The sequence below is a fragment of the Stomoxys calcitrans genome, chromosome 4 (assembly GCF_963082655.1).
Source record: "Stomoxys calcitrans chromosome 4, idStoCalc2.1, whole genome shotgun sequence".
NCBI lineage: Eukaryota > Metazoa > Arthropoda > Insecta > Diptera > Muscidae > Stomoxys > Stomoxys calcitrans.
Window position 1 is genome coordinate 26,886,044 of NC_081555.1, and position 24,298 is coordinate 26,910,341.

A 24,298-nucleotide genomic window follows, 5' to 3' on the forward strand; every position below is an offset into this window, starting at 1 on the left:
GTCCCAATAAAACTATTTAAACAACCTTTTAAAGTCCTCTACATGGCTGGGCCAGTGGTTAGACGTTTATTTTATCACATGGCACAACGAGTAAAAGTACAAATTCAAACATTGTGATAGATTACTTTCAATACTTTAGTTCGCAGAGATCAATCACAAATCACACAAAAGCACAACAACTAAATATTAACAATAAAATACTCCAAGTAATCATCACCACCATGACCAACGACTGCGAACTTCTTCAGTTTTATGAACGTTCCAAAACTTAGGGTTCATGATATAAGCTCTGCAAAGAATTTAAGGAAATTTAAGAAAACACTTCTTTCCAACTGCTGTGGTATGGCCTACCTACCTATTCTTTTTGACAATTTCCCACCATTGAGTGGTGATGTCAGCCAAACTCTTGGCTTTGCCACCATAATCCATGGGCAGCATATTGCGAGGAACATGTTCGTAGAGGGTTTCAAAGCCCTGAATATGGAAATGTATCTAAAATATAAAATATTAGTATAGAGAATTGGCCACATGGCTTCTTAGCATCCTACCTACCATATTAAACACCTCCTCTCTAATGAAAGGTTTTGTTATGGCCACCATATGATTTAAATGTGTTGGACAATTGATGATGTGCATTGCCTTCAGTCTCACCGGATACGCTTCTTGCAGGTAATTCATATAGGTTCGCATTACCATTAGCGACATTGAGGCCAGATGTCTTAATGTGTAATTGGCTATATCGACTATGTGTATTTCCCCATTAGCCAGTGATGATAAATCGTCCTCTTCTTCTTGTTCTTCATTTTCAATGTCATGTTTGTCACTCTTATCATCGTGGTCTTTGTTTCCTAACTCATCAAAGTTTTCCTGAAGATCATTGTAGGTAAAACGAACATCGGTCATCATAAAGAATGATTTGGACTCCTCTATGCTGTTTTGCTGAAAATAGGAATTGGGAGAATAAGTTTATTAAACACTTAACTAAAAGTTTATTAAACACTTAACTTAACTATGGGATCGAAAATGATGAATAAAAGTTAGGTTAGGTTAGTGTGACTGTCTATAAGGCAGATGGTGGCATCTATATAAAGGGTGATTTTTTTGAGGTTAGGATTTTCATGCATTAGTATTTGACAGATCACGTGGGATTTCAGACATGGTGTCAAAGAGAAAGATGCTCAGTATGCTTTGACATTTCATCATGAATAGACTTACTAACGAGCAACGCTTGCAAATCATTGAATTTTATTACCAAAATCAGTGTTCGGTTCGAAATGTGTTCATTCACCGTAACGTTGCGTCCAACAGCATCTTTGAAAAAATACGGTCCAATGATTCCACCAGCGTACAAACCACACCAAACAGTGCATTTTTCGGGATGCATGGGCAGTTCTTGAACGGCTTCTGGTTGCTCTTCACTCCAAATGCGGCAATTTTGCTTATTTACGTAGCCATTCAACCAGAAAAATTTGAACACATTTCGAACCGAACACTGATTTTGGTAATAAAATTCAATGATTTGCAAGCGTTGCTCGTTAGTAAGTCTATTCATGATGAAATGTCAAAGCATACTGAGCATCTTTCTCTTTGACACCATGTCTGAAATCCCACGTGATCTGTCAAATACTAATGCATGAAAATCCTAACCTCAAAAAAATCACCCTTTAGAAGAATAAAGCAACCGAAATATATAGCCTTCTCTTAGATCACAGCAAAGAAGTCCCAACGGAATCGTGAACGATAAAAAAGTGTCTCAAATGGTGTTATAGACGTCAAGGATGGGCAATATTCTGACATACTGTAAGGTGGTCCTACATAGCCTCATTTCATGTAGGAGCATGATTTGGATAATTCTGGACAGCAAATAGGCAAGATTCGCTCTATACTCTCTCTCTCTCTCTCTCTCTTTCTATCTCTATGATCAGTAATAGAGTCCGTTTTGGGGAATGGAGTGGGCCTCAAGAGACTTGGTCCAGGAAATGGGAATCAATGTCGTGCTGCACTCTCAATTAGCCTCATTTTAGCCCCGTATTAACATAATTGCTAAATATATTCGACTGGGAGTTTCTTGGGGATGGGACGGCCTTGGGGGCACTGCCTCATAATTAGATATCAGATTCGTTTCATTTGAGTCGTATATTTTACTGATATTTCTCTATATATTACAGAGATGGGTGATTGACTGGCTGATCACTGCCTAGCCCAAACGACTAAAGATTTGCAAATTGCAAATTTTGCCCATGAACATTCCGCTAAGGAACAGGGACAAACTTCTCACATATCAATGTGTGCAGTACGATTCAAGTTTAAGCTCATTGATAAGGGGCCTCCTTTTTATAGCCAAGTCCGAACGGCGTGCCGCAGTGCGACACCTCTTTGGAGAGAAGTTTTACATGGCATAGTACCTCACAAATGTTGCCAGCGTTAAGAGGGGGAAAACCACCGCTGACAATTTTGTTCTGATGGTCTCGCCAGGATTCGAACCCAGACGTTCAGCGTCATAGGCGGACATGCTAACCTCTGCCCTACGGTGGCCTCCAAACGGCTAAAGATAGAATCATAAAATTTTGTACGAATGTTGGTCTTGGGTCTAAAAAGGTCCTAAAAAGTACCAAATAATACGAAAATGGGAAATGTTTGCTTGTAGCGAACGGAAAGGAACACAAATATTGGGTTGGACATGATGTGATACGAGAGCTCGAGATGTCTCTTCAACAGAAGGAGTACACGATGCCAGCTTTGCTCTATATTGTGAAGGCAATTGATAACGTGGAGATAGGGTTGATAGTCGCAGCCCAGGTCCACAGGGGGTCCAGCCAAGTATCTCCCAGTGGACGGACAACATACTTCGCGGCAGGTTTATTAATGCGGACTTGGAAGAGTGTGCGGTTAGGAGGTGGGCGACTAGGGGACTTCTCAAGGAAGATGGGTATTCTCGCCGATTTCTGCAACCTGGTGATAAACGAATCCCTATTGGATCTCAAGGGAGATAGCGTTAAAACTAATCACATATGCGGGCGATGTTGTCCTATTGATTCGAGGCTGAATTCTGTCGACTGACAGCGAAATTATGCAAATTTCACTGTGGAGTCTATCGAGGTAGGCTATGAGAAATGTTTTGAGGACTAAACCAAGGAAGACGGAGTTAGTGCTCTCCACTCGGAGATATAAGATATCGGATTACAGACTCTCGTCTTTGGACAGGACCACTATGCAGTTGTAAAGGGATGCGAAATGCCTAGGCCTAGTCATCGCTTCGAAACTGTTCTGAAAAAAGATTATGGAGAAAAAGAGCCGAAAGGCGACGTGCATCTTTTACTCATGCAAAAGGATGTTCGGTAGGAAGTGGGGAGTTAGCCCGAAGATGAAATATTGGATGTACTCGTCTATTGTGAGTCCAGTGCTGACATATGAAGCACTGGTATGGTAGAAGGCTATGGAGAAGAGTACACGGACCAAGGAATTTCGAAATCTACAGAGACAGGCGTGCGGCGAGATCATGAAGGCGTTAAGATGCACATTGCCGAAGGGTCTGGAGGCGATGCTGATTTTACAACCCGTTGAGGTATATATTCGGGGCTGTGGAGCTAAGGTAGAGCTTAGGCTGAAGGAACTTGGAATGCTAAAAGAAGGCGGATACGGCCACTGCTCCATTATGGAGGCCATGAATACAGAAGTTAGGCTGAGGAGGGTCTAAGACCGATTCAGAAAACGTTGTAACAGATTCGCTTTCAAGGAGGGGAAGAGTGGGAGGTGAATGCTGTGCTTCAGTTGTATGGGACCTTTGTCTTCACTGACGGTTCCAGGATGGAGTCAGGGACGGAACTGGAGGCTTAGGTTAGGTAAGGTTTAAATGGCAGTTTGCCATCAGACTCCCTTAGATGTTTTCTTCTATTGTGATACCACAAGAACGGAAGATGCCTTCTAGTTCCTATCATTGAACCATCCAGATCGCCCAACAACTTGCGAACGTTGACATCCGCTCAATCAGACAGGTTCTCAAAGAAATGAGAACCTAAAGTGGAACTCCTTCTGACTGTCAGTGCGGGACACACACAGAAGGTGTTCTATAGCCTCTTTTTCTTCGATGTCCTCTGCAAAAGTCCTTACTCGATAGCCCACTACGCTGTTGCACGAAGAGCTTCCTGAAGTATATCTCTTAGAGTGCTGGGAAACTTTCCCCTAACCGCAATTGTCAAGTCGTCAGCATAGGCAACCACTTTTACACCTTTCTTCAGAGACAATAATATATTGTTAATGGCTATATTCCAAAGTAGAGGAGATAGTACACCTCCTTGAGGTGTTCCTCTGCTGACCCATCTTTTTAGATCCACAGATCCCAAGCCTGCCGTATTGCATCTTTTAGAAATTAAGTTATTAATTAACTTTCTTACGGTAGAGCTGATGCCTAGAAAATCCAAATCCTTCATGATTGACATCAGTTTTACATTATTGAAAGGATCTTCAAACTTTTTAACAGCGAGAGAATGCTCTATGTAGCCAACTAGGCCGTGAAGGGCTGTTTCAGTAGATTTGCCTTTACTATATGCATACTGCTGCCGCGACAGGCGATCTCCAGGGATCTTTGCCCTAAGATATATTTTTATCAACCTCTCAAGAGTCTTCAGCATAAAGGATGACAGATCAATAGGACGAAAATCTTTCGCCTTCTTATGGTAGGGTTTTCCTGCTTTCGTAATGAAAATGATCTTTGTGTCCCTCCATCCCACAGTTATATATGACATACTGATACAAGTAGAGTATATCTCCCTAAGCCAGGGAACCAGTCTATCGGACACAGCTTGTTATTCAACCGGTAACACATTATCAGGTCTTGGCGACTTAAAGGAGTCGAAACTTCTTATCGCCCATAGGATTTTCGGCTCAGGTACAATTTCCCTAATAATAACCTCCGACGAATGCATACCTGTGACAACCTCTTCTGCCGCCACGTTGTCCCTTGAAGAATTTCCCGTGAAATGTGTATCAACATGTAGTTCTTGTGTCTCCTCACTACACATTTTCCATACATTCTCTGACTTACGGATAAACCCCACCGTAATAAGTCTTGAGGGAAGAATTTTTCTTAGCCTAAAGTCTCAGATGTAACCTCACGGAGCTTTAGAATTCCACCCAGGATTTGTTCTGAGCCTTTCTCAGCTCGGCCTTATATTTTCTTAACTCAGCTCTTGTGGCTTTTGCCCTGTTGAAAAGTTTTCTGCAGTCCTACCTTAGACCAATAAGCTCTGGGCTCCACCATGGCGGTCGCTGTTTGCCCCTTGGCACCAGGATATGCTGACACAAGCGAGTCATTCAAGGCCTTAGTGATCCGCATGACCTTTATGTCTATAACCCCCGCAGTTTCCATTTCCTTTTCTGGTCTAGAAAGAATAGACGTGCAGAATTTGCGTCGACATTTATCCCAATCCGCCATTCGTCTGCTTAGCCGAAAAGAAAAACATTTAGACTACTCTTTGCCAGTATACAGGTTCTTTGTTTACTATTCCCCGTACTCTTGAATAGTTTAAATCCCGGAATTCTTAGCCCACGAGCCATTCCTGCATACACCCATGGTTCCTGAATAAGAACCAGAACCCCCCTGCCATCAGCCTTAAGTGCCACCGAAGCGGCCGTACAGTGGTGGAGATTTATCTGCAGAAACCGAACCATAGTTAGGATTCAGTACTTCCACCACTGTTGCATAAGCCTCGTCTTCTGATTCTGCCTGGAGTTCATCCTCACAAGATTCGTTAGATCTTGCCATGATGAGCTTCCATATGCATCCAGGTGAAACCACTCTTCCTTAGAACACTGGACACTTGCGGTGTGGACGAATCCTTCTTAGATGCTACACTAGCTGCTGCTGTCGAAGTACTTTTTGAGTTCCGTCCTTTTCCGCTGGCGCACACCTTCAGCCCAGTCTAACCGGATGACCCATCCTCCCATCCGGTCCTGTTTCAATGTCGTCCCCTCCTGCCTCGATCTTGGCAGGTGGATTTTCAGTCTCCAGCAATCCGCAAGACTTTAGCGATAAGTGTGCGGACGAAAGAATTTTTCTGTATGTCGTAATAGGTAATTATTTTTGGAAAAAAAATTATGTCGCTCAAGGATAGCTACAATTGTGTTATCTATTAGGCTGTTGATGATCTACGTCTATTCCCAGTGGAGCGGCAGATTTAGAGCCCGGGAGTAGGCTTAGAATGGACTCCAAATAACCAAAAGTTGAGGTGGTGTTATCAGGCCTTAGCATATTGTCTGCTACTGAAACCTTGACTGGTGGAGCCGCAGCTCCAGGCTCCACTAGCCGACAGACGACTGGACGGGCAGGGGCTTTCAACGAAGACACCTGGTTCGAGTCTTAAAGACAAAGCCGAACCTATTCTTTTTTCGCATGTTTATAATTTGCCTAGGCCATTGGCTTTCCCGGCAAACCAACGCGCTCTTTAAAAATTTGGAATAATAGAAGACTTGGTGCGAATGATCCTAAGACTCTCACCGTTTAGGGAGATAGACTCCCTAAATTGAGCTCGGGGATTCGTTGCACAGGCTACACTAACGACATCACTTCTAGATTCGGAAAGTGCACCGCAGTCAACCCAAAGGCTAAGGTCACCTGGAGGGCATTCCTTGCATAAAATAACTAGGACGAACCTAGTGCAGAGCAGTCTCCACCGAACTTCCCTTGACATAGGCATGCTGTTTGAATTTAAGCAGTTCGCTGGATGTCCTACTCTTTATCTTGGTGTCCACAAAAAGTTCCATGGTTATGAGGAAAAAGGACGTAAGGCTTATAGACCTGTAGGCCTTTGGTGTCGCATAACTTGCCTTGCCGGGCATAGGTATAAATACCACCCTTGCCTCCTGCCAGGCTTTCGGAGTATAAGCGAGTTCTAGGCACGCTGTGAAAACACAGGCCAGCTAGGGCGCCAAATAGTCTGCCTCCATCTGTTGTAACTCCGGAAATTTTGTCAAAAATCTATGTTATAGAAAATTGTGTCAAAATATTGTAATAGAAAATTTTATCAAAATTTTGTTTCATAGAAAATGTGTCAAAATTTGGTTTAGAGAATTTTGTAAAAAGTTTTTTAAACAATGTTGTTAAACTTTTATTATTGAAAGTTTTGTTGAAATTTCGATGTTCTAAAAAAATTTTATTTCCAAAAAAAATTTATTTGTCTGTATGTGCCCCAGCATTGTTGATTAGTTTGTATCGGAATAGTGGAAAATATGGATTTCTTCTCTCTTACTGCATTAAGGAGAGTTAGAGGGCTTATTGGGCCCTGTTTCGAAATAAAAGCCTGTCCTACACCATACTCAATAGTCGTTGGGTATATAGGGCACCCTTATCACTGTGATAAAGGTGTGGATGAAGATACATGGCGTATCAGAAATCGCCATCCACCATGCCAGTCAAAAAGTTTAGAATAATAACACACACTTCCTCTACTTTTATAAGTTCTGTGCTATGCTATTCCTTGAATAGAAATGATTGAATATGTCCTCGAGCTAGACGATTTTCGAAAAATCACGAGAAAATTTTGTTTTTTAAATAAAGTCTGGTTACGAAAATCGGACTTAAGATGTGTTGTGGTGTGATATCACAGGTTTGTAGTGTGATATCAAATACTTACCGTTCGAGGATTTTTGTTGACAAGGCGAAAACATAAGACTTTGTACTTTTCCGGCGTTAGTCCCGGCAAAGGAACCATTTCTCTGCAATAAATAAGTTGAAATCAAATAATGAATGTGAAAATTTTTCATATTTTTCTCCCTTACTCACACTGCAAAATATGATTTTTTAGTTACTTCCTCATTTGGATCCCGGTCAAAGAATATGGCTGGACTTTTGCTTCTCAGATAGTAATTGTGTTCTATTAGCTTTTTGGTTTTTTCTACATCACCTTTCATACATTTAAGAAAGCGTTTTAAATATGTGGTATCTAAAAGAAGAAACAAATATTTAAAGGAAAAGATATTAAAACTGAAAATGGATTACAAATTATGCAAATCATGTTTAAAAATAATAATTAGAAAATACTGACAAAAAGAAATATTTTCATTTCTTTCTCTTTCGATACGAGCTCAATGGTCGGAGATGTGTTTGCAGTAGAAATGAAAGCCAGAGATCTCCACACATACCAACTTCTTTGGGACGCGTTTCGTCATTTGGTTAGAATAGCTTATCGGTCGACAAATACGGCCTTTCCCAATGCATGTGCTTTGTGTAATGACATATTTTTTGGTCTACACAATTACCCTACTCCCATGGCATACACATGATTCAGTGCGTCTTTTGGAAGTTGTATTGATAGCTTCGAACGCTAAGGCAATGGCTCTCCCTTTTGCTCCGTGTGCTTAGGTTTGAATCCCGACCGGAATGCGCCAAAATTTCATTTTTTTTTGCAATGGAAAAAGGAAAGCCAGAGGTCACCACACACACCAACCACTATGAGACTGGTATAGTAATTAATGAAGAATATATGAAATCAATGACCATGCCATTATAAGCAACCAGTAATTTTTTAATTATTCGTTTTCCTAAAAACAAATATGTTCAGTAGAATAAATTTTATAATTTCCTTCTCTCTTAATCCTTTATAAAAGTAATTGTTTAATTATCGACTTAGATATAAAATCGACTTAGATAAAAATTATATAAAATTTAATTTGTGTTTTTTTGTTTTTTGGGATCGGAAGGGGGACGGACCCTCCCCCTTATACCAAAAACACAACCCAAAATCAAAAATGGACCGATCGGGACAATATAGGTGTAAATGATAGGTATTGGAGAGTAGAATACGAATAAGGCATCCGAATTTGAGTCTAAGTACCCATCGGGCCGCCCAAACCCAAAAACCCCCCAAACACACATATTGGGACCTTTTTTATAGCCGGGTCCGAACGGCGTCCCGCAGCGCGACACTTATTTGGGGAAAATTTTTTAAATGACCATGAATGGCATTGTACCTCTCAAATGTCGCCAACATTAAGAGGGGCTAAACACCGCTTTGTCCGATGTGCTCGCCAGCATTGGAACGCGTTCAGCGTCATAGGCTACAATGGCACGAATTCGATATCCGCATTCAGAGCGAAGTGTAACCACCCTAAAAAGTTATTAGAGAGTTAAAGAAGGCGCAGAGGAGTGGGCCCTGTTCGGCTAGTAAATAATAAAATTGATAGAACAATGACTTTTGTTTATTTTCGTTTTTGCTTAAACAAGTACTATATGTATTGTGATTAGTATTTAAATTTACATTAATTGCTATTGTTTTATTTACAAATGTCTGAAGCGTCTTTTGTTTAGAAAACTCAAGCAAACCGCAGTAACGTAAAAAGCGCATCTGATAATTATGTCTACAGATCGTTTATGTGTTATATAAACATCGACAAGTGAGTCTACAATGTACATTAGGGAAAGGAAAATTATGTATAAAAAAGTTTTTCTATTGTGTGAGTACTGTTGTCAGTTTAAGTACTGTTGTCAGTAAACGTGGCGCCAGAAGAGGTTATCACTGGTATGCATTCGTCGGAAGTCATTAGGGAAATTGTGTCTAAGACGAAAATCCTTTGGTCGGTAAGAAGTTCGAATCCTTTTAGTCGCCTAGCCTTGATGATGTATCACCGGTTGAATTACAAGCTGTGTCTAATAGACTGGTTCCCTGGCTAAGGGAGATATACTCTGCTTGTATCAGCATGTCATATATACCTGTGGGATGGAGGGACACGAAGGTCATTTTCATTCCGAAAGCAGGAAAACCCTATCACACGAAGGCGAAAGATTTTCGTTCTATTAGTCTGTCATCCTTTATGTTGAAGACTCTTGAGAGGTTGATAGAAACAAATCTTAGGGCAAAGACCCCTGGAGTTCGCTTGTCGTGGCAGCAGCATGCATATAGTAGAGGAAAAATCCACTGAAACAGCCCTTCCCGAACTAGTCGGCTTCATAGAGGGTTCTCTCGGTGTCAAGGAATGAAGGCGCTTTCAATAATGTAAAACCGACGTCAATCATGAAGGAGTTGGAGTTTCTAGGCATCAACTCTACCGTAAGAAAGTTTATTAATAACTCAATTACTAAAAGATGCATTACGGCAGGTTTGGGATTTGTGGATCTAAAAAGATGGGTCAGCAGAGGAATACCTCAAGGAGGTGTATTGCCTCCTCTACTTTGGAATTTAGCCATTAACAATATATTAGTGTCTCTAGAAGAAAAAGGATAAAAAGTGGTCGCGTATGTTGATGACATGGCAATTGCGGTTAGGGGAAAGTTTCCCAACACTCTAAGAGATATACTTCAGGAAGCTCTACGTACAACAGCAGAGTGGGCTACCAAAAAGGGTCTAGGTATAAATTCGTGCAAGACAGAAGTAGTTTTTTTCAGCGGGAGATACAAGTTGCCTATTGTGGAACCTTTCTCATTGTGTGGAGAGAATGTTCCATTTACAGAAAGCGCAAAATACCTGGGTGTTGAAATTGAACTTTAAACCCAACATTTTGGAAAGGACAAGAAAATCAACTCTTGCGCTATACACTTGCAAGAGAGCCATTGGCAAAAGTTGAGGATTAAGACCGCGTGTCATGCAATGGGTATATACTGCAGTTGTAAGACCTATAATGCTGTATGGTGTTGTGGTCTGGTGGACGGCGCTTCAAAAGTCCACCTACTGCTCAATACTTAACAGGATCCAAAGAATGGCTTGTTTGTGCATCACAGCTGCACTGAGGACGACACCATCTGATGCACCGAATTTAATGCTCTTTCTTATGCGTCTCGACATTGTTGCTATCCAAATTGCAGCGACCACTGCCGTGAGGTTATGGGAGCTTTCCCATTGGTCATGTGGCGGTTACGGACACTGTGTTATCCTTGATACAATATCCGATGTTCCAGGCAGTGTGGATTACACCCTAACTGAGCCGATTTTTGATTAAAAGTACTGTACCTCTATTCCTGATAGAACCGATTGGAACTACGATATCCCCGGTAACAGAAGTTACATAGACTTCTATACGGATGGTTCCAAAATAAACGACCAGATGGGCTTAGGGGTGTGCTCTAAAGATCTAGAACTGGTCATATCGAAAAGAAGAAAGTTACCCAACGACAGTAGTGTGTATCAAGCGGAGATACTGGGGGGTGAGGAGGCCCCTCAGACATCAAGGAATAAATTTTTATGTCAGATTTGTACTCTACCTTGAAATACCTTTCATTTAATACCCATATTGTCCCAGTTGGTAAATATGCTCTGCTGGGGGGTTTTAGAGGATGGGGAGGCGCCTCAGACACCAAGGAATACATTTTTATGTCAGATTTGTACTCTACTTTGCACTACCATTCATTTGTTACCCATATAGTCCAAAGCGGTGAAAGTGTCCTCTTGGGGGATTTTTTGGGGGTGGAGGACACCCCCGAACACCTTGGGCGAAGTTTGTGTACCAAGAGGTTAGCCCCCCACCTTCGCATATCAAAAAAATTTAGTACCCTATTTTCACCTGCAGAGCACCATTGATCGATTTGACAAAGTCCGCTAAAGAAGGTTCAGGGCGAACCAGAAATCGCGCGATTTGGATATCCAGTCAAATATTTTTACCAACACCAAGCATTTGCAGACTTTTAAATGGGTTTTGCTTTGCTTGCTATTCTTTGAATAGAAAGGCATTAAACAAAGTGGTCTAAGGCCCTACAATATCCTGCCATGGAATCTCAATATTGAAATTTCCTTTAGAAAGTTTTCCCAAAATAAGGTTTTTATAAAAATCTCTTCAAAAATTAATATCAATTGTAAAATTTATTTGCAAAATTTTTTGAAAATTGTTCGGATTTTTTTGTAGATTTTTCTGTGAAATTTTTTAAAATTAGTTTTTTTTAAATGAACTATTTTTTTTTTAAATATTTTCCAAGCATACCCTAATGTATCTGCTCATGCAGTTGATGCAAGTATAACATAATTAAAAGCTGTACAGATTAAATTACAATACACTTAGTGGCAGGGTCCGTTGATTGAATTGCTGAAAGAGTGACGCATGTTTAGTAACTGACCTTTCATAAAAAAATCATAATTATTGATTCCTATACAACTGATAAAGTCTATAAACTAAAGTATGGTTTATGATAGGCTTTTCAGTTCTAAGATTTGTGGCCTTTGCGCGTGTTAAGTATAAAATAACGTTAGAATAACATAGTAAAAAAAACAATAAATAAATAGTAAAAGTCGATAAAGGTTTTTGAAGTGCGTGAATTTGATTACAATAAAAACTACACGCGTGCCAGATGGCTTATCAAGTGTGCCTATGACGCAGAAACTTTGTGTAGCATTATCTATGTATTTCAACTAGCATACTCCCGGTCTCTTCGCCACAGTTACAGCTTGACACCCAATGTCAAGTTGTAAGTGCATCCAAATTTTAAGAGCTTTAGTCTAATTCGCAATTAAAGTATCATTTTGTACGTTTTAGTACCTAAATGTAAAAATTACAGCAAATCTTCTAGTGACCCAATATGTACTATTGGGTTGCCCAAAAAGTAAGCAAGCTAAAAGTAACAGCTGATAACTGACAGAAGAAAGAATGCAATGACAGAGTCACACGCTGTGAAAAATTTTTTCAACGCCAACTAAATGAAAAATCCGCAATTACTTTTTGGGCAACCCAATATCTATTATATCTCAGATCAATATTTCGATGTGTTACGTTTATAAGATCGTCACAAGGTGGCGAATCGTGGATGTATGCGTATGAGCCCAAAAAAAACAACAATCGACCGTGTGGGCCTTCCAAGTCGCGTCAAATCCAACGAAAGTTGTTCGTGGAGGAAGCAGTTCAAAGCAAAGGGTCACCTGTTTCTTTGGAAAAACTGGTCTTGTTGGTCTTATGACTGTTCCCCCTGAGCAACGTAGAAGACCAATTCTTAGTGGTTTATTTGATTGCCTGAAGCCTTGGGAGAAATTCAAGAGAAACTAACATGAAAATACGAATCATTGTTCACCATGACAATGAGAGCTCTCACACATTGGCTCAAACCATCGCCTTTTTGACTGGCCAAAAAGTCGATTTAGCCCTGACTTGCCAACCAGTGACTTCCTTTTATATCGCACATTAGGATAAAAATACGTGGTCAACGATTTTCGTCGCCAGAAAATTTTGGAAGTCGTAACAGAACACCGCATGCAAAATTTCAGCCAAATCGGACAAAAATTGCGGCTCGTAAGGGCTCAAAAAGTCAAAGGGAGACATCGTTTTATATGGGAGCTATATCAGGTTAGAGACCCATTTGGACTGCACTAGGTACAGTTGTTGGAAGTCGTAACAGAACACCGCATGCAAAATTTCAGCCTAATCAGACAGAATTTGCTGCTTGTAGGCGCTCAAGAAGTCAAATCGGGAGATCGGTTTATATGGGAGCTATATCAGCTTATAGAATGATTTTGGACTCTACTTGACATAGTTGTTGAAAGTCATACCAAAACATTGGAGAAGAATTGCGGCTTGTAAGGGCTCAAGAAGTCAAATCGGGACAACGGTTTATATGGGAGCTACATCCAAATCTGAACCGATATGGCCCATTTTCAAAGTACCGGGTGATTCGAAATAACACCTCATTTTAGAAAACCCTTTACTTTAAGCGTGGGAAATGAATATTTTGATGTCTAAAATGAATACAACGAAATGATAAAATGAATACAACGCCGCCTTCGGTAGTGGGTATAAAAATAAGCCAGTATGGATCGGCCGAAGAAAGCCATAGTCAAAAGGTAGTTATATTGAGCAGAAGTGAATAAATTTAGGAATTTAGTTTACTTTCACACACTTTGCCAATTGAGTCAATACAAATATTTTCACACAAAAATGTGGTTGTTTGCATTGGTAACACTTTGTGTCAGCTACTATCTACTTTGCTACTGAACTTTTAGTTTAAGATACTACAGGTTGAATATCAGCCACTTTTTATACCCACCACCATAGGATGGGGGGTATACTAATCTAGTCACTCCGTTTGTAACACCTTGAAATATTGATCTGAGTATATGTATTAGGGCTGGTCGATTTTTTAAATGGAATAGCAAAAACGTAAACTACATACAATTCTAAGAAGTTTTTGCAAAGAAACTATGTATCTAAAATAAAATCCTTATCGGCGCCTTTTGACTTAACAATTTTTTTCCTGTTCTTTCGATACTTAATATTCTTGTGATCAAGCTAGAGGTCACATTTGTTGTTGGATTATCGTAAAATTTTGCACAAGTTACTTTTTTGGTCCCAGGACGAACGCTATTGCCTAAAGATTTCATATTAAATGAAAAATATATATGGGAGCTATATCTAAATCTGAACCGATTTCGATAAAATTATGCACACATGTTGGAACATTAAAAAGAACGTCGTGTGCTAAAAGTTGTATACATCTGACCAAAATTGTTGATCTGCGACCCCTTAAAGCATTTATTTTCTAGATTGTCTCGACATTCTGAGTCGATCTGGTCACGTCGGTCCGTCCGTCTGTCGATATCACGATAGCGGTCGAACGCATAAAGCTAGCCGCTTGAAATTTTGCTCAGATACTTCTTATTGAGGTAGGTCGTTGGCGATTGCAAATCGGCTATATCGGTTTAGATTTAGATATAGCTCCCATATAAAGCGATTTTCCTTGAGCCCGTAGAAGTCTCAATTTTCACCCGATTAGGCTAACATTTGGAACAAAGACTTGATCTGAATCGGCCTATAAACAGGTATAACCCCTATATAAACCTATCTCCGGCTTTTACTTTTTGAGCCCTTAAAAGACGGAATTTTCTTCCGATTTGGCTGAAATTTGGAATAAAAGCTTTAGTTATGTATTCCAACAGCCATGCCAAGTATGATCCCAATCGGTCTATAAACAGATGTAGCCCCATATAAACTGATCGCCGGATTTGACTTCTTGAGCCCTTAGAAGCCTCAATTTTCATCCGATATGGCAAAAATTTGGAACAATGACTTGAGTTATTACTTCAAACATCCATGCCTAGTATGGTCGTAATCGGTCTATAAACAGATATTGTCCCCGTATAAACCGATTCCCGAATTTGACTTTCTTAGCCCTTAGAAGCCTCAATTTTCATCCGATTTGGTTGAAATTTGGAACAAAGTCTTGCGTTATGACTTTTAACATCTATGCCAAATATTAGCCGATTTGGTTTGTGAACAGATACAGCCCCCATATAAACCGATCCCCGGATTTGACTTCTTGAGCCCTTAAAAGCCTCAATTTTGACTTCCAACATCCATGCCAAATATGATGCGCATCGGTCTATAAACATATATAGCCCCTATATAAACCAATCCCCGGATTTGACTTCACGAGCCTTATAAGCTTCAGTTTTCATCCTATTTGGCTGAAATTTGGAAAAAGATCTTGATTTGTAACTTCCAACATACGCGCTAAGTATGATCCGAATCGGTCTATAAACAGATATAGCTCCCATATAATCCGATCCCCGAATTCGACTTCTTGAGCCCTTAGAAGTCTCAATTTTCATCCGATTGTGCTGAAATTTGGAAAAAAGACTTATGTTATGACTTTAAACATCAATGTCAGATTTAGCCATGTCGGTTTGTCTGTATGTAGAAAGCACGCTAACTTTCGAAGAAGTAGTGCTAGGCGCATAATATTTTGCTCAAATACTTCCCATTAGTGTGGGTCGATTTGGATTGTAAATGCGCCATATCGGCCCATGTTTTGATATAGCTTCCAGATAAATCGATTTAGAGAGCGTAATTTTTATCCGATTTAGCTGAAATTTTTGCTTAGTGAATTTCTTTATGACCTCTAACATATGTGCCAAGTATGGCTTGAATCGGTCTAGAACCTTATATAGCTTCCAGGTAAACCAATCTCCCGATTGTTCTTCTTGAGCCCCTAGAGGATCCAGTTCTTGTCTTATTTAGTAGAAATTTTGCACAATGGTTACTTCTATGATCTTAAATATAAGTGCCAAATATGGTCTGAATCGATCCATAGCCTGATATAGTTCCCATATAAACCTATCTTCTGATTTTATTTCTTGAGCGTCTATAGGGCGCAACTCTTATCCAATTTGATTGAAATTTTCTACCATGGTTTCCAGCATCCAAGTCAAGTATGGCCCGAATTGCTTCATAACCTGATATACAGCGGTAAAAAAAGGATTCATCATTCAATGCTTTTTTTTTTAATAAGTCTACAAAAGACAATTGGAATAAAAACATATTAAACTAATGATGCAGTAGTGCTTGTGTGATATATATGTACACAATTTCATTGTTTTTAAAGAAAAAAATAGTATTTATTGGAACAAAAAGGGCCATTTTACAGCTGAACACAAAAAATTAAACAAAAAAAGTATTCATCATTGCAAAAAAAACAAAAAAATAAATAACATAATTTAAAAAAATTAATACTTTGTTATTCGACCACCGCGTCTTATAACTTCTTTTAAACGGTTTGACATCGATTGGACTAATTTAGCGGTTATATTTTGGTCTATATTAGTCCATTCCTCCATTATCACCTGTTGCATTTGACTCTTGCTCGAAAAATTGCGCGTTCTCAATTTGCGTTCGAGATGTTCCCAAAGATGTTCAATTGGGTTCAAGTCGGGACTTTGAGGAGGAGTTTTAATGACTTTGGGGCAGTTATACAGCATCCACATCTTGGTATTTAAAGCAGAATGTTTGGGGTCATTATCTTGATAATATTGAAAGTTATTACCAAGCCCAAGTTTTACAGCACTATCTTTTAAATTCCTCTTTAAAATGTCAATGTAATACTTATGATCCATTACTCCATTAATAATTTCAAGATTTCCCGCTCCTGAAGCCGCCATACACCCCCAAACCATTAAACCACCTCCACCATGTTTTACAGTAGCAACTGTGTTTCGTTCTTCAAGCTCTGTATTTGGTTTTCTGTACACTATGACCTTTCCATCGCACCCAAAAAGATTAAACTTGCTCTCGTCTGCAAAAATGACTGTTTTCCAAAATGATTCGGGCTGTTTTACATACATTTTTGCGAAGTTTATCCTTTTCACTCGGTTTATTTTATTTATAAAGGGCTTCTTACGTGCAGTTCTTCCTCTGTAACTATGCCTTTTGAGTGTATTTCGAATTGTTTGTGTAGTAACTTCCTTCCCTAAATATTCCATAGTGTTTTTACGAAGAATGGTCGCATTTGTCTTCGGAGTTTTCTGAACTTGCCGCACTAGCCAACGCACATCTCCAACTGAAAGTGCTTTTGGTCGACCAGATCTTGGTTTATTGTCAACAGTTTTCGTTTCTGTCCACTTTCTGATGATGGATTGTATAGTAGATCGTGGTCTATTTAATATTTCACTGATAGTTTTTTGAGTTAAACCATTCCTGTGGTGTTTTATTATCAAAACTTTTACCTCATCAGAAACCTCGTTTTGCTTACGACCCATTTTGACAAAAACTATATTTTCAATGAAATTAAATATTTGCTGTCAAGGGCAAAGCCTTCTTTACTAAATAAAACAGAAAAGGGGGATTCCCAAATAATATTTGAATTTGACTTTGATGATAGCACATCAATGATGAATACTTTTTTTGTTCTGTTTTTGGTGTTATTATATAAAATTGCATTTTTTGCGCTAATTAAATTTATTTTTTGAATTTATTTTAAAACATATTACGAAAAATAAACTATTGCATAAAACTGCATTATTTGTTTACTTTAAATTTTCTTCAATTACCCAAAATAAGTGAATTTATTATCAATTTTGCTAATGATGAATACTTTTTTTGGCCGCTGTAGCTCCAATAGCAAAGCAATTTTGATCCATTGTCCTTTGTTTGCTTATAAAGAGATACTTGACAAATGCGATCCATAGTGGAGGGTATATAAGATTCAGCCCGGCCGAACTTACCACGCTTTTATTTGTTTATCATTATAATGTTCTATTTATAAGTTGACCTATTAAACTAAAAATCTTTAAAAATACAACTGTTTTGATTTTATTGCAATATTTTTAAGAATTCACTGTATGAGTCGGTCATGTTTATAAATAAAAATAAATTAACTTGCATACTGTTCATGCTTAGGTTTTTTTGAGGCAGCAAAACAACTAAATCGTGACGTTTTTAATTTAAAACGTTAATTACAGTTCAACAAAATTGGGGGATTTCTTCCGTATTTTATGACGTTTGAAACATGTTTCAGCGTTGAATGAATTCAAGAAATTCTTTAACGAAAGCAACATGTATTCACGCATAATTCTTTTTTTAACATATGTTCTTCATTTTATACTTCTTTTTTTTTAATTTTAAACTAATAATTTATTTCGTTGATTTCTTTTCGATTGTATCTTATTAAACTTTTTGAGTTTTTTTTATCTAATTTTAAGCGGTTTTTATTCTTCTCGTATATATTTATAAACACATCTCGTTTATTTTGCAAATCACCATAAACACTCATAAAATTAACATATTGCTTTGACTAACATAATTCATTTAAAGGTCAGATTAATAAAAATTGACTTGGATTGTTTTACTACGTCTACAATCAGTTGGACACGAATGCAAATTCATTGGTGTCATATTATTAAAACAGCCACAACTATAGCGCCACCCATACACCACATCATTGAAATTACTCCGGAGTTCATATGATGCACTTGATTGAAACTACCTACCAATCTCTTCAGGTAGTTTGGAATTTTCACGAAACCATATTCTCAAAATGTTTAGTTTCTCTTTTAAACTTAATTCACAATTCATAACGGTTGCGCGCACAATTTCAGTTTATTATGGAGAACAAAAAACAATAAAACTTGAGTGCTCTTATCCACACAAAGACTGATTACAGACTAAAACACAATGGTCGCTGAAAATGTTCTATTCTGCTGCTGAGACTGCTGCTGCTTAGCTAGCCGCAAAAAAAAAATGTCGAAGTCATTATAGTCATGCAGCGGAGCGAGGAAAATTAAATGAGACACCACATCAGTCGATGATCTGTAGACCTGTTGACAAGGAAAAGTGGGGGTGGGAAGGGGGGGAGGTAACATGTGGTTTACTGGCATATATATGCTTGATTACCGGTAAAAAGAATACTGACTTACGTCGCAGAATAGTTAAATATTTTAGTTGTTGTATTAGTACTTGCAAATAGTTGTTGGATATTAGAACAGGTTTAGCTGATAAGAATCTAAAGTTGAAATTCATTCAAAATTTTAAACAATAGAAGTTATTACTTACTTACTTTAATTGGCTATGACAGAACATTTGTTCAACTAGCCGAACGTAGAATAGCGTTCCAAGCATCTCGATCTTCTGCGCTCATTTTATAATATCTGACTCCATGTTTCAAGGTGTCTCCCACCACTTTATCTATCCATCTGGCTTTTGGTCGTTCCGGTTTGCGTGTACCACCGTGTTTGCCCTCAAAAGACTTTTTTGCTGGAGTTCTTCACCCATTCTATTTTGATACGTGTAACTATGCTATCGTCGTCGTATAGCTCGTGGTTCATACAACGCCTATATTCTCCATTTACGCAATCAGGTCCATTTATTTTACGAAGAATCTTTCTCTCAAACACTCCAAGCACTGCCTCGTCTTCTTTCACAAGTACCCATGCTTTAGAATCAGTGTCTTGTATAGTGTTATAATCGTCTATCGAGAGGTGGCCTTGTTTCTAAACTGCTTGCTTACTTGGTTTTCCGAACGTGACTTAAACCAGTTGTTTCAACGCCCTCTGTTGGTATTGAGGGATACAAATTTCATAGGAATGACTGTTAATATTCTAGAGGTGGTGGTGTTGGTGTTTACATTTCCAAGAAGCTAAAACATAAGTTTATATTTGAGAGTTCCGTTTTAAATAGATGTAAATCTTTATTTCTCGAAATTTACTCTGTCTCGTCAAAGATTTTGTTCGGAGTTGTGTAAGAGTACCTTAATTTCTGCTCTGTTTGATCAGCTGTTGTCATATGTACCTGTTGTAAGCATTAGGATTCAGAAGACAATGAACGAATTGATGAATTCCAATAGTGTTAAATTTTTTCAGTCATTGCGAGACCTGGGATTTTTGATTACGAGGAGAATTATACTCCAGAGAAATGGAAGGTTCAGAGCAAAAGGGAAGTACTTCTTTAGACGTTTTAATGGGCTTGGTTCTGATGGTCTATGGACAATTCTACGTGGATGACGACTTAGATGAAATAAATAGTTCTTTTGTAAGCAGTAGTTCACCGAGTTCGTTTCAAACTCTTGGGTTTGAAATCCTTATCCTATCTTGAGGATGGATTTTCATTCAGCGGTGTGGGAATTAACGATGTTACTCTTGCGGTTGCCAAATTAAAATCGAAATCTGTTGGTGTTGACGGAACATCGATATAAATTTTACACCCATCACCAAAGGATGCGAGTACACTAATCTAGTCATTCCGTTTGTAACACCTTGAAATATTCGTCTAAGAGCCCATAAAGTATATATATTCTTCATCGTATCGACGCTTTAAGTCAATCTAGCCACGTCCGTCCGACTGTCCGTCAGTCTGTCTACCGAAATCACGATAGCGGTCGATCGCGTAGAGCTAGCAGCTTGAAATTTTGCACAGATAGCTAATTTTGATGTAGGTCATTGGGAATTGCAAATGGGCCATATCGGTTCAGATTTAGATATAGCTCCCATATAAACCGATCTCCTGATTTGACTTCTTGAGCCCTTTAAAGCCGCAATTTTTGACTGGAATTTTGCATGTAGTGTTCTGTTATGACTTCCATCAACTGTGTTAAGTACGGTTCAAATCGGTCCATAAACAGACATATTGGGTTGCCCAAAAAGTAATTGCGGATTTTTCATATAGTCGGCGTTGACAAATTTTTTCACAGCTTCTGACTCTGTAATTGCATTTTTTCTTCTGTCAGTTATCAGCTGTTACTTTTAGCTTGCTTTACAAAAAAATTGAAAAAAAAGAATATTTGATTAAAGTTCATTCTAAGTTTTATTAAAAATGCATTTACTTTCTTTTAAAAAATCTGCAATTACTTTTTGGGCAACCCAATAGCTTCCATATATACCGATCACCCGATTTGACTTCTTGAGCCCCTGGAAGCCGCAATTTTTGTCCGATTTGGCTGAAATTGCATGTGGTGCCTTACTATGACTTCCAACAACTGTGTCTAGTATGGTTCAAATCGGTCTATAGCCTGATATAGCTCCCATATAAACTGATATCTTGATTTGTTTTCTTGAACCCTTTCAAGCCGATTTGCCTGAAATTTAGCATATAGTGTTCTGTTATGACTTTCTACACCTGCGCCAAGTACGGTCCCAATCGGTCTATAACCAGATATAGCTCCCATATATTAGTAAAATCCATGGTGGTGGGTTCCCAAGATTCGGCCCGCCCGATGTTAGCAAGTTTTTACTTGTTATTTTGAAATCGTTTGCTGCTCAATACCATGTTCTTGCCGCAGCGAAGTCTATTAGCCTCAATCCATTATGGAAAGTTTCTTCGTATAGGCTAAACTTTCCACAGCCAAATTTATGACCCGTGTTATGGCAGCTATAGTATAGTTCTTCACCATTTGGTGTTGTTGTGACGCCATTCCCAGTCCATCTCACTTGCTGTAAGGCAGTAATATCTACGTTTTACTTATCCAATACATCCGCTAACGCGTATACTGCACCTTCTCTATAGAGAGTTCGGACATTTCAGGAGCAGATCCGCAAATCATGGTCCTTTTTTCGTTTGCGTGGGTCGTCAACGTTTTCATACCCACCACCGAAGGATGGGGGTATATTCATTTTGTTATTCCGTTTGCAAATAACCATTTCCGACTCTATAAGGTATATATATTCTTGATCGTTGTAAAAATCTATGACGATCTAGCCATGTCCGTCCGTCTGTCATGCTACAGTCTTTAAAACAGAGTTATTGAACTGAAACTTTGCACAGATTCTTTTTTGTCCATAGACATTTTAGGTTCGAAGATGGGCTATATCGGACTATATCAGTATATAGCCCGCATATAGAACGATCCTCCGATTTAAGGTCTTAGGCCCATAAAAGCCATATTTATTATCCGATTTTGCAGAAATTTGGGACAGTGAGTTGTATTAGGCTCCTCGACATGTTTTTGCAGGTTGGCTCAGATCGGTCCAGATTTAGATATAGCTGCCATATAGGCCGATCTCTCGATTTAAAGTCTTGGCCCCATAAAAGACGCAATTTTTTGTCCGATTTCGCTGAAATTTGGAACAGTGAGTTGTGTTAGGGCCTTCGACATCCTTTTTCAATTAAGCTCAGTTCGGTCCAGATTAGCATATAGCTGCCATATAGAAGATCTCTCGATTTAAATTTTTGGACCCATAAAATGCGCATTTATTATCCGACTTTGCTGAAATTTGACACTTATGTTAGGCTCCGTTGTAGTTAAATCGTCAATGGGTTACCAATAGTTGTTCATTATTAAGTAACAGTTAGGTCTTCTGTTTACTATGTAGAATAACAGGTTAGCAGCAGAAATATTCCCGAATGAGTTAAAAAAACTTGGTTTTGGAGTATAATTGTTAAAGGGGTTTCTAAGTCAGACCAAGGTGCTGTGTGTTGCAAAACGTCAACATCACGCAATAAATTGCACATGGTTAAAATACTCATAAATGTTGCCGCTGAAAAAGTTTTTGATGTTCTCTAATAAGCTTTCAGACACAACAAATACGCTTCAGTATATCGGCCATTGAACCCATGCAAGCATAATGGCTATTGCTGTTATAGTTCACCCACCTTATCGAAGCTTATCGATGCGGAAATAAAAAACATAGTTCAGATAATGTTTGATTTTTTTTATTTATTATAACAACAAGTATTTATTATTATGTTTTTTGTTTTCTTTTGTTTTTGTTTTTAAATCTAATCAGTTGTTTATTATCAGATTTGAATAATAATAATAACATTTATCAAATGTCTTAAATGTCTCTAGTTTAAGTGGTTTTGTTGTTTTAGATTTTTGTAAAACAATTATAATACAATTGAAGTTATATCTTATATTTTTTAAATAAATAAATGGTGATTAATATTTCCGAAAAAGAAAAACATACACAATATGCATCATTTTAACATTCCTTTTGTGCTTCTTTTACAGATTTTTTTGTTTCTTCTTCTTTTTACTATTCATTGTAATAATATGATTTATTTACCTAATAAGTATTATTGACAATTGTTTTGGGTTTTTTAAAATGTTAACTGACATTTTGTTTTAAATGATCTTTAATTCATTAATATGAATTTATTAAACATTTTTAAATGGGCAAAACATAAGAAATTTGAAATAGAGAACATGATTTTTAATTCATTTATATGAAACTGTAAAACATTTTTAAATAGACAAAGTATAAATGTTGGATTCGAAATTGTGATTTTTATTTAAACAATGGGTATATTAAGTCATAACATTTGGTTGAAAGGAAATAGGGTGACTTGGGGATGTTGGAAAGCAAGCAACGGCTCAACGGTTTTGACTTGGTTTTTCTTGGTCTTCCTTCACCCCAAATGTGGACACAAACCTCCACTCGATATCACCTGGGTAGTTTCCTTTAACATCCGTTATTGATACTGAGCTAAAATGGGCCAAGGGGTCACCGATAGAACAATAAAAAGACGCACTGTTTCAAATTTCATTAAAATCGGATGAAAAATGCTCGTTTTATGGGCTCAATACTCTATTTCGGGAGATCGGTCTATATGGCACATATCTCCAAATATGGTCCGATCTGTACCACATTTGACAGAAATAGGTCGAGGTCTACCAGAAGACACTGTGCCAAATTTAATCGAATTCGGTTAATAAATGGATCTTTTATGGCCTCAATCCCTTGTATCGGGTGGTCGGCCTAAGGGCAGTTATATCCAAATATGGTCCCATTTGAACCGCACTTCACAGAAATGAATAGGGTTCTACCAGTACTCACTGCGTCAAAATTCCTTGAAATCGGATGAAAAATTACCAATTCATTGCCTCAAGACTTAAAGTCTGTAGATCGGTCTATATAGTGGCTATATTTAACTAAAATCCGATTTATAAAAAATACGAAAGCATCAAAAAATTTTTGAAAAATGTTTTTATACCCAAGATAACTGCAAAATTATAAATACCCAGCTTTTGGGTGGGGTATTTACCCATCGCCCATTTACTTCCATCACACGTAGAACTTGAAGAAATTACTATGAAAAAACGAAGAAAATTAAAAGTGGATCCCCTCTATGTTTAGGATCCCCGCAAACCTTTTTTAGGACCATGATTTGTGTATCTGGAATATCCGCACTC

The 24,298-nt window shown here is 38.3% G+C and overlaps 2 protein-coding genes across 3 annotated transcripts in view; one reads left to right on the top strand and one right to left on the bottom strand.

The window, feature by feature from the left end:
- The window catches only part of LOC106091357 (uncharacterized), a 134,841-nt gene that overhangs the window by 108,478 nt on the left and 2,065 nt on the right, over nt 1-24,298 (top strand). The gene's annotated exons all lie outside the window — the stretch shown is intronic.
- LOC106094371 (alpha-tocopherol transfer protein-like) lies at nt 35-18,825 on the bottom strand. 2 transcript variants are annotated; one of them, XM_059368136.1, is made up of 6 exons: nt 18,666-18,825; nt 7,781-7,940; nt 7,632-7,713; nt 553-939; nt 356-492; nt 35-289 (listed from the first exon to the last, which is right to left on the bottom strand). In XM_059368136.1, exons 1-6 carry the CDS (start codon nt 18,748-18,750, stop codon nt 214-216), a joined length of 927 nt encoding a protein of 308 aa, XP_059224119.1. In that variant the 5' UTR covers nt 18,751-18,825; the 3' UTR covers nt 35-213. The 2 variants fall into 2 exon arrangements, with proteins under 2 accessions (XP_059224119.1, XP_059224120.1); XM_059368137.1 differs by lacking the exon at nt 18,666-18,825 and adding an exon at nt 18,475-18,619.

Bases quoted from the DNA above. Each gene is read 5' to 3' on its own strand.
- LOC106094371 (XM_059368136.1), bottom strand. From the start codon at position 18,750: ATGAATTGTGAATTAAGTTTAAAAGAGAAACTAAACATTTTGAGAATA. The intron at 493-552 runs GTAGGTAGGATG...TTTATATTTTAG, and splicing joins GAGAGGAGGTGTTTAATATG to ATACATTTCCATATTCAGGG. The intron at 290-355 runs GTAGGTAGGCCA...AATTCTTTGCAG, and splicing joins GAAATTGTCAAAAAGAATAG to AGCTTATATCATGAACCCTA.